An 11,547-nucleotide genomic window follows, 5' to 3' on the forward strand; every position below is an offset into this window, starting at 1 on the left:
CGTCTGTCACCGTCTAAAGCAAAGTGAAACAAACATGTTGTAGGTGGTAGTATCAATATAATATATATTATCAAGGAGCAATGTAAGTGGATAATGATTGATAAGACCGGGATAGGAGGTATAAACCTTGATGGATAAGACGTGTCAGCAGAATGGAAGATAGACTTTGAACTTGAGTTTCAGTACAATCTGTGTAGCCAATGAAAGAGCTGTAGCCATGACAACGAACAAATAGATTAATGATTAAATGAAGCGACTTGTATATGATTAGTGTGTATAGTTCAAACCGCTGCTATAAACTGTGGAAATTCAAATTCCTCAGCATTATCAAATCCGGTTTATACGTTTCAATAAAACTGTATTAAGGTTAGTATATAGTATGAGGGTTAGGGTTAGCACCAAGAACATACACATCTGCTCGAAAACTCAACCAAACATTTCTATCGACTTCTTCCGAATCCAACGTTTGTTACCGTGCACGTCTGTCTAAAGCACGGTGAAGTGGGAGGAAACTGTAGTAGAAATGTGACCCATCGGGTTAAGTTTGGGCGTGCTCATTTGCACATGTCAACAACTACAGTAACACATTGTTCTGATTTTTGATTATGACAGATAAGGTTTTAGGATAAGATGAAAACAGGTATACATATGGGAAAGAAGACAGGGCGATAGAAAATAGAAATAACCATTTATATGTAAATACAAATAATCATGCCCAGCCCAACCTAAACATGGTCACATTCATACAACAGTTTCCTTGATGCACTTCACCGTTGTGAGGAAACGGAAGGTTCTCCGTGAGAATGGTGACTGATTCCCTCACTGCAATCTGGTGTGTGGCACTGATTGGCTGATTGGACCCAGGTGTGAGGAGATGATATATGCCCTGAGATCCCAGTGCTCTGTGCTGCTCATTATCTCACCTTAAGAGGTAGTGAGAGGTTGTCTCTGAGTGCTCCCTGTGTGTCTAAGTCTTCTGTTTTGTGTGTGTGTCCATTCAGCTGCTTGGCAGTGGTGGTTTTGTTCGTGTTTTAGTTTTCAATATTAAAAGGTAGCCTGTGTGGCCCTGCACAACTTTGTGCTTTTTGTTTTCTCCCCCCTCCCAGTGTCGCGTTGCGATTTAGTGGTTATCCCTCCGGGGATAACTTTTAGAAACCCCTTGGTCCGCACCTGTGTCCCAAACTCCCCCCCGAAGCCTTACAGAATGAGCAGCCCAATGCAGGGCACAGCGGACCTCACTAGTGCTGCTGCTAGTGACAGCTTAGAGGTCCATAGGCAGGCAATTTCTGCTCAAGGAGCCATGTTAGGCTCGCACGACCAAACCCTACGTGCCATTTTAGAGCAACAGGCCTCGCAGGACTGCATGTTGCGGGAGATACTGGCCCGTTTACAACCACCTGGGCCAACCCCTACCCAAGCACAAGCACCTCCAGTTCCACCCCATGACCCTTTTGTAGGCCAGGAGACCAAGCTGGCAACCCCAGCCCGCTATGACGGGCATCCAGGGAGGTGTAAGGGATTTATAACCCAATGCAGTTTAGTGTTTGAGTTACGACCCTCTATGTTTAGCACCGACCGAGCCCGGGTCGCATATATAATATCCCTTCTTTCGGAGAAGGCCCTTTCATGGGCTACAGCCTTATGGGATAGGCAGACTCCAGTCTGCGCTGACGCGCCCCTCTTCATGGCGGAGATGAGGCGTGTGTTCGACCACGACGTTAGTGGCCACGAAGCAGCCAAACGCCTCCTTAGGTTACGTCAGGGCTCTGCAAGCGTTGCAGAATTTTCAATTAAATTCCGGACTTTAGCTACGCAATCAGGTTGGAACAGGGAGGCTCTAGTGACCACTTTTAGTCATGCCTTGTCTGAGAGAGTTCAGGATGAGCTCGCTTCCCGTGAGGTTCCAGATTCACTTGAGGATTTAATCTCATTGGCTATTAGAATTGACAACAGAATTCGTGAGCGCAATAGAGAGAGAAAACAAGCGTACACCCACCAGATGTCCGAGGAGTTTAGTATCCCTTGTGAAAGACCTACCCTGCCTGAGGGGTCCCTTAACAATGATGATCAGGAACCCATGCAAATAGGACACACACGGCTTACTTCCGTGGAAAGACGGAGGCGTATGAGCAGTGGCGTGTGTCTATACTGTGGGAGTGTGGGTCACTTCATTCGCCAGTGCCCCTCAACGCAGAAACACAATAAGCAGGGAATCAGGGTAGGCGTGTCAGACCTTGGGGAGGTCTTGCAGAGTCTTAATAATTCCCCTCCTGTGGCCAGTAGTCGCACCCCTTTGTCCTTTGAGTTATTTTGGGATGGACACTGGCGCACCTTCTCGGCATTTGTTGATTCAGGAGCAGCAGGTAGTTTTATGGACTCAACCCTGGCCCAAAAGCTCAATTTACCCATTTATGATCTTCCTTGTCCACTCGCAATTACTGCAGTGGATGGGCAACCTTTGGGTAGGGGTAGGGTTGAGAGGGTCACCGGCCCGATTTTCATTCGCATTGGCAATCACACGGAAGAGATTACGTTCTTTCTTATTGATACACCTCAGTTACCCCTCATTCTGGGACACCCGTGGCTCAAGGAACACAACCCTCACATCAATTGGAGGACTGGGAGGGTGATGAGCTGGAGTCCAAACTGTGCATCTCACATGATGGAATCAGACTCGGTTCAACTCCAACCTGTTGGATGTGAGCCTCCTCCTGCCACCAGTGCCTCTGTCTCAAAATCTCCCAGTTCAGTAGGCCTTCCCTGTGCTACCCCCAGTGACCGCCTGACTCTTGGGGTTATTGAGACCTTGACTCCCTCTGATTCTTCGCCCTCTGTGTCTCTTCCTGCAAATGGGGTTCCTGCAGAGTACGCTCCACTTAGTGAAGTCATTAGTAAACATAAGGGCCGTCCACGTTCAAAAAATCGGAGGCTAAATGCCTTATCTATACGATTCCAGTGTTCAGATAGTGACAGTTCTCCAGAGCCCATTGTGCCCCTTACCCGCATCCGTGCCCCACTGACCGAGGAGATTGACTCGGTGGTTCAGGGGGCTCAACAGCAGGAGCCTGACCCATGAGAGGGGCCCCAAGGCTGTCGGTATGTTCCGGCACGAGTGCGATCACAAGTCCTTGAGTGGGGCCACTCCGCACACCTCACAAATCACCATGGTGTTCGTCGCACTATTGGTTTTCTCAAACGGAGATTCTGGTGGCCCCGGATGGGTAGAGATGTGAGCGAGTTTGTGGCAGCTTGCAAAATTTGCACCCGAAACAAGACATCACAACAGCATTGCCGCCCAGTCCCAAACTATCGGGTGGGTCAGAGGGTGTGGCTCTCCACAAGGGATCTCCCACTGCGGGTAGAGTCTCGCCAATTGCCGCCACGTTTCGTTGGTCCCTTCAGGATCATTCGAAGGATAAACCCAGTCACTGTTCGCCTCTTGCTCCCTCGGTCCATGAGGATTCACCCCTTGTTTCATGTTTCCCGCCTCCAGCCAGTCTGTTCCGATCCACTAGCCCCTCCAGGGAGGCCTCCACCCGGGGTGGGTGGGGGGTCCTGTTGGAACGTCAGGTGCCGTTCCTTAGAGGGGTGGTCCTGTGAGGAAACGGAAGGTTCTCCGTGAGAATGGTGACTGATTCCCTCACTGCAATCTGGTGTGTGGCACTGATTGGCTGATTGAACCCAGGTGTGAGGAGATGATATATGCCCTGAGATCCCAGTGCTCTGTGCTGCTCATTATCTCACCTTAAGAGGTAGTGAGAGGTTGTCTCTGAGTGCTCCCTGTGTGTCTAAGTCTTCTGTTTTGTGTGTGTGTCCATTCAGCTGCTTGGCAGTGGTGGTTTTGTTCGTGTTTTAGTTTTCAATATTAAAAGGTAGCCTGTGTGGCCCTGCACAACTTTGTGCTTTTTGTTTTCTCCCCCCTCCCAGTGTCGCGTTGCGATTTAGTGGTTATCCCTCCGGGGATAACTTTTAGAAACCCCTTGGTCCGCACCTGTGTCCCAAACTCCCCCCCGAAGCCTTACAACCGTAAACTAAAAATAACAAACTTTCTTTAGAAATCACCCAGACGTCAGATTCCTAAGAAACAGAAAGGCTTAAGATGGAATATTTTGTCAACATGTTGTTAAAGCACACACACACACACACACACACACACACACACAGAAAGGCTTACCTTAATATTTGAGCCTCCCCAAGACAACAGCGTCCAGCAGAACGTTATCGTTTTTAACTTGTCCTCAATATATTGCAGCTGTACTGTGTTTTTGTTTCTTAGGAATCTGAAGTCTGGATGAGTTCCAAACCCAAAGTTTGTTATTTTTAGTTTAAAGGACGGTACACTGCATCAAGGATGCTGCTGTGAAGCATCCGGTTTAGTTTGGGCGTGTTTATTTGTACAGCACTTCGCAACAACTACAGCAACACATCGTTCAGTTTTTTAATTATGACAGATAAGGTTTTAGGACATAATGAACAAAGATAGCCTAGATAATCATAGGAAAAATTTAATGTTTGATATTATAACCATCATGCTACTGTGAATAAACAGTTTATTTAATTCCTGTTTTGAAAATACAAAAAAAAGAGTAAAAAGCAAACTACTACATTTTTCATAGTAAGATGTTCAGCCTTGACACTTTATAAGGAAGGTTTTCTTACCGAGCACGAGGATCACAAGCACCAAGACCATCTAGACGAAAACTCAAACAAACATTTCTGGCGACGTCTTCCAAATCCAACGTTTGTTACTGTGCACGTCTGTCTAAAGCACGGTGAAGTGGGAGGAAACTCTTTAACAGGTTTGGGCATGTTTACTTGTACAGCACCTGGCCACACTTACAGTAACACATTGTTCTGTTTTTTGATAATGACAGATAAGGTTTTAGGACAAGATAGACACAGATAGATAACGATGGGAAGGAAGACAGGGCGATAGAAAATATAAATAACCACTTTATATGTAAATACAAATGCTCAGCCCAACCTAAACATGGTCACATTCATTCAACAGTTTCCTTGTTGCACTTCACCATAAACTAAAAACATCAAACTTTCTTTGGAACTCACTGACTCAAGTACTGGAATTGAGTACTAAAAAAAGTAATGTCCTTGGTAGAGCAATCATAGCCTGGCTCCGCCCGCCCGCCTACTTCCGGCCAAATTTTATTTTCCCTTCAGTAGTCAGTCTGGGTGTACAGCCCATTTCCCAGTTTTGCCGGAGATTCGACAGCCGGTCCAATCAGGGAACAGAGCGAGTGGCTGAGAACGATGACGTCGAAGTCGCACTCCAGTTTCAGTTGCCAGAAGCCGGTGTTGTGCCGAATTCTCACTCCCCCGCAGGATCCCACTCCCCACTGCCTTCCTAGCGTATTGCTAGTTGTAGTTTGACGAACCGAGGCGATTTTTACAAGCCAAGTTCCTTCGTCTTAGGCTTTGAGGAAACTGTTTGTAGGCTAATTTAATTCATGTTTCATCAACATATAAGTTATGTTGTGCTGCACTTGAGAGTCTATACGATTTGTGCCCTCGGTCCCCCGCACTTTCTACAACCACTTAATTTATTTTTTTATTTTTTTATTTTTTATTAACCTTTATTTATACAGGTAAAATCTCATTGAGACCCAGGGTCTCATTTACAAGAGAGACCCATTTGTTATATGTCGTAACACATTTTTCCGAGCTGTCCTTAAACGCACCATGAGAAGCCTGGTGCGTTTAAGCCTCCTAGAGGGGAGTGGGATCCTGCGGGGGAGTGAGAATTCGGCACAACACCGGCTCATGACACACGTGACGACCAAACGTTATGCGATTGGTTGGCTAATCCAGAGTGGCACTGGGCAGATCCAATAGTTTTAAACTTTAACAGACACCCGCCTCCATGAGTGAACGTTTGCCAATTACAGCACTGCCAGACCTTCTGTACAAATGAAACGAAGTACGATGGTCTGGTAGTACCAGGCTAGAGCAATCAGGCTTTATATGAAGCTGGACAAATAAAATGCATTGCTTTGATATGGAATGCAATAACAAAATATTATAAATACACACAGGTTCACACACACACACACACACACACACACACACACACACACACACACACACACACACACACACACACACACACACACACACACACACACACACACCTTCATATTTGAGCCTCCGCAAGTGAAGACGATGACAGCATCCAGCAGAATAACTGTCCGTCAGTATCTGTAATTGCAGACCAGACAAACTAATCAGACCATCGGTGGATTCAAAATAATATTATTTGGCAGCAACTGTTAAATAGTAAACATAATGTGCAAAATTATTAAAAATTCCTCTCCATTATTAACAGTTGCCTGGACATTGCTGGAGTAAAATAGGAACTGTCTCTTACTTAAACAACCAACTTTACAATAGACAAACATAAGGCAACATAGACGCGTATTGGCTTCTAAACTAATTATACAACCGCAACTTCATACACACAAAAATCACCAGAATTAAACTGTATTAGTTTAAATAACGTCACTATTATGAGCTTAGATATAACAGTTTAAGATCAGGCTAGGAATTTCAACCAAAGAGACATTTGAATTATGAAGAGCGCATAGCAGCAGTAGACTATAGTATTCTACATGTAAACTAGCATCACACAAGCGGTGACACAAACATGTTCCTAACAAACTCTGTGAGGACGCTCATCATAATAATACAGAAATACAAACTGCTCGGCCAAAAAAAAAGTCGCCACCTGGATTTTACCAAGCAAATAGGCAAGAGCCCTCCATCGGTCAAAAACTGCAGTGATATGTTTCAGTTAATTAAACTAAATAGTTATGAGGTGTTTACAATGAATACAACTTACATTTCAACCAATGACGCTCACAGACCGGCGAGGCTTTTTCGTCGATCTCTCTGAAGCTCCGATCGTCTGAAACTGGAAAGTTCGAGTTCCGGAAACCCTCTATAATAATTAAATATCGGCCGCCGTGGTAACCGTTACCGGGTTCTTTAAATCCAAAGCTGCGACGTGCATGAGGCGGCTACTGTAACCGGAAGCAACAGCCTGTCTCACGGTACCAGCTGGCGATAGACAGTTATAACCTGTTGCCGTGTGCAGCACTGTCAAACATATGTTACGTTACCGGACACACTGATGACTCCGGTTAAAGAACCAACAATAAACGTAAAGCTGATGACAGCCGGTGAAAAGTTAACGGAGCGCGAGCACACAAACGACAAGCCAAAAAATAAACGGCTACATGTAGGCTATATTGTCCTATTTACCAGGCCTACACACAGGCTACTGTTTACTACACGTAGCCTACTTTCCTTGAGTGTCTAAAAAGTAACGGTTAAGTAAGAGTGGTTTAAAGTTACAGAGTAAGCGAACAACAACAAAGAGTTTCCGTTGTTGATTTGGTGGCGATTTGACGGAGAAAACACTGTAACAGTAAAGCCGCGTGTCCACCTGCGTCAAGTTATCTGACGCGACGGCAAAGCCCATTCATTTCCTATGGAACTACGTCAGACGGCAGAAACGCCACCGCAAGGCATTATGGGGCACGTCGCGGCGAATGGTCGACAGCGGCGCGGCGAAAAAGTATTTCGCTGGATACTTTATGCAAATGAGAACGTCAAAAAGTGGGGCGGCAGCCAATGGAAACTCTGCGGCGAGAAATTGTTTATTGCCGTTGCTATGGTTTCATATCTAGAGATACATTTTCCCGCTGTCACCGTATAATGTCCAGCCCACAAACCCCCGCCCCCAAGCGGCGAATACGTCACCGCGTCGCGTCAGAACAAAATATGACTTGACGCAGGTGGACACGCGCCTTTAACATTTAAGCTAGCAAACGTATGCCGTTAGCTTATAAAGACTAGCTAAACTGACATTTAAAAATATCTGTTTTATTTGGAGCTCCGTAGAAAGAGTTAACGAGTTATGAAGACAATTAATTCAGTTAGGCTAAATGTTAACTCTATGCAGATGTAACGTTACCTTGAGCTGAGACGTTTTGTTGCTGTCCAACGGTGCGGCCGGTGAGGAGGAAAGAACAAAGGAGTTTCTGGATTCTCTTTTAGTTTATGATTCTGTGGCGGGAATAGTTACTCAGTTGTTTATTGTTTAATCACAATCTCGGGGAGAAGAACTACACTACCCACAATTCTTAGTGTCACAGCTACGTCTCTGATTGGTGGAGCCCGCTGTTACCATGGAAACGTTTACCACACCCGCGAAAACGTGGGCTGACGGCTGCTGTCAGTGTAGTTCACGGTCTTTTAAAAAAAGAGTATTTTATTTAGCTAGATTGACAGATAAAGCACAATTTCTTCTTCCTTCTCAAACTTGCTCCTTTTTTTAGGGATGAGGACAGTCTCGAGAGATGGTTATGCTAACGTGTTGATACTGCGTTAGATAGGCTAGTTAATGTAGGATAGTAACCTTAGCTTTAGGCCTACCACAATGGACCTATTATAAAAGCCTACCACCATACTGCACTGTTAAGAATTGTTGTATTGAACTGGTGTAAATAGGAGTTAATATAATATTTGTATACTTTTCTTTTTTCATTTTGTCAGTATATAGTCACAATATATAAAAAAATTAAAGGGGTAGTTCAGGATTTTAGACATAGAGCCTTATTCCCAAGTTAGCCTTGGTGTTCTTTATCAGTGGAGACAGTTTTCAACACATTTAATTCAGTCCTTCTAGTTCACACATGGGCATTTTACGGCCCGCGGGCCAGACCCGGCCCGTGGGCTGTCTCAGTCCGGCCCGCGACATCCACGGAGAAAAGAAGAAGAAGAAAAAAAAAAATCCCGCATTATAGAGGCTTATGAGTTTGAACTGCTATACGATCTGATTGCAACAGAGGGCGCTATTTTAATTTGGAATGGGTGAAAATGCGCTTCCTTGACTCTTGCATAGACAGTTTGATGATCATCAGGATGAGTGCTGTGAAAAAGAGGAAAGTTGATTCGGAATGTCGTGTTTTTAACACCGAGTGGACTTCTAAATATTTTGTTACTCATGTGGGTTCAAAGGCTGTATGCCTAATATGCCAAAATGCAATTTCCGTTTTCAAAGAATATAATATTAAGAGACATTTTTCGACCAAGCATGCCAACTATGCCACCAACCTATCGTCGCAGGAGAGAGAACAAAAGGCCCTGAAATTGTCCTCCGATTTAACCGCCCGTCAGAATACTTTTGTGAAGCAGACGGCCATACAAGAGACAGTCACAAAAGTAAGCTACATGCTGGCTCATAAGCTAGCCAAACACAGCAGGTCGTTCTCAGAGGGCGAGTTTGTGAAAGACTGTATGGTTGAGACTGCTAGCATCCTGTGCCCTGACAATAAAAGTCAGTTTGAAAAAATCAGTCTGTCTCGTCGGACCGTTACCAGGCGTGTGGAAGTGATTGATAAAGACTTGTCTGATAAACTGCTAAAGAGAGCAGCCGACTTCACCTATTTTTCCATAGCTCTGGATGAGAGCACCGATATCAAAGACACCGCCCAGCTACTTATTTTCATAAGAGGGATCACTGATGAGTTTGAAATCGTGGAGGAATTTCTTGCCATGGAATCGATGAGAGGGACAACGCGGGGCTGTGACCTCTACGAATGCGTGTCAGGATGTTTGGAGAGATACAACCTGCCATGGACTAAATTACTGAACGTGACCACTGATGGATCTCCGAACCTCACCGGTAAAAACGTCGGACTTTTGCGGAGGATACAGGACCGGGTGAAAGATGACAATCCCAACTCACATTTGATTTTCCTACACTGCATCATCCACCAAGAATCCCTGTGTAAATCTGTGTTGCAACTGGATCATGTCACCAAAACGGTGGTAAAACTCGTAAACTTAATCCGGGCCCGAGGGCTCAACCACCGCCAGTTTATTCAGCTGCTGGAGGAAAGTGGAGCAGAGCACACGGACGTGCTGTACCACTCCAGTGTTCGCTGGCTGAGCCTGGGAAAGGTGCTGCATCGTGTGTGGGAGTTGAAAGGAGAGATCGTGACGTTTCTGGGGAATGTAGGTAAAGCAGACGAGTTTACAGAGTTGCAAGACTTGGATTGGATGTGTGACTTTGCATTTGGGGTGGATGTACTGAGCCATCTAAACGACCTAAATGTGAAGTTACAGGGGAAGAACGCATTTGTGCATGAGCTGTATTCACACGTGACAACGTTCAAAGCCAAGCTGATCCTGTTTTCTCGACATATGAGCAACAAGTGTTTCACACATTTCCCAACGCTGGCTACACTGGATGTGCCACCGCGCCACACTGACAGATACTCCACTACTCTGACACACCTCCACAATGAGTTCAACCGCCGTTTCTCTGACTTTGAGAAGATTGAACCAGAACTGGAGCTGGTGTCCACTCCCTTCTCATTCGACAGCGAGAAAGCGCCCCCAGATGTGCAACTCGAACTGATTGACATCCAGTGCGATCTGACTCTGAAAGAGAAGTTCAGCACCTCCACACTGGACAGCTTCTATGGCTCACTGAACGAAACGCAGTTCCCGAACCTACGCAGGCATGCACGGATGATGCTCGTTTTGTTTGGCTCCACCTATGTCTGCGAACAAACATTTTCCGTGATGAACTACAACAAGTCACGTTACAGATCACGTCTGACGGATGAACATTTGTCCTCTGTGTTGCGCATTGCAACATCACACATGACGCCAGACTTTGATGATCTTGCAAAGGGAGGTGACCGTCTGCATTGTTCCCATTAACTGACAACCCTTACTCCGTGTGTGCACAAAGCTGTGGACATGTACACAGACAGTGGACACATACACGGGTCCATTCGGACTTTTTGGAGCTTCACGGATACAGAGACAATTTGTGCACTATCAATCGGCAGCAAGATAACTGCCAGAGTTGTTAAAACAGTGTGAGTATTAAAAACCACTGTCTATTTTTTTTCTGATGAGCATTTCAATGCAATAATTTAGTTACAACAGCTGGATGCAATGTTTTTTTTGTTTTTGCAATGTGAGTAATTTCTCACAGTTGTAATTTAAAGGAGTTGTGTGTTTCTCCATAAATAAAATCATATAAAAAGCCTAATATTTTCTTCATTGAGTGATGCAGGTCTGTTACACAAATATAACAGTCTCACTGAATCATAGTTAATTGTTGCAGAGTTGTTAATTGTAATATTCATGATCATGTATTTGTTTAAAAAGGGCTAGTGAATAACACAATCAAGCCCACCAAATCTATGTACCGGTAGTTTAAAGTAATTCTGCACTAAATATTTCATGTTTAAATTTTATTTCCAATTGTGTGGCCCTTCACTTACTTTAACGGAGTCAGTATGGCCCACTGGAAAAACATATTGCCCACCCCTGTTCTAGTTGCAGAGTGCGCTCGTGCTAAGCTAGCGCACGGCATCGGGGGGATACCTAGTCTGCTACTAAAACAGTCTTACCCACTCCACAGTACACCCGAGGCCAATCAATTATAACGCCAGACTATCGATGTAAATGTCTGTGTTGATAGAATAATTTTAGAAATAAAACCAACCT

At 44.9% G+C, this 11,547-nt stretch overlaps 1 protein-coding gene across 1 annotated transcript; it reads left to right on the forward strand.

Annotated features, from left to right (window-relative positions):
* Window positions 1-9,249: 9,249 nt before the first annotated feature.
* LOC307261591 (general transcription factor II-I repeat domain-containing protein 2-like) lies at window positions 9,250-10,749 on the forward strand (the record flags this gene model as incomplete). The annotated part of the gene is made up of 1 exon (XM_080042172.1): window positions 9,250-10,749. The coding sequence occupies one exon, from the start codon at window positions 9,250-9,252 to the stop codon at window positions 10,747-10,749; it is 1,500 nt and encodes a 499-aa protein (XP_079898298.1).
* Between the last annotated feature and the right edge of the window lie 798 nt (window positions 10,750-11,547).

The sequence above is a fragment of the Ammodytes marinus genome (assembly GCF_949987685.1).
Source record: "Ammodytes marinus genome assembly, chromosome: 15".
Classification (NCBI taxonomy): Eukaryota; Metazoa; Chordata; class Actinopteri; order Uranoscopiformes; family Ammodytidae; genus Ammodytes; species Ammodytes marinus.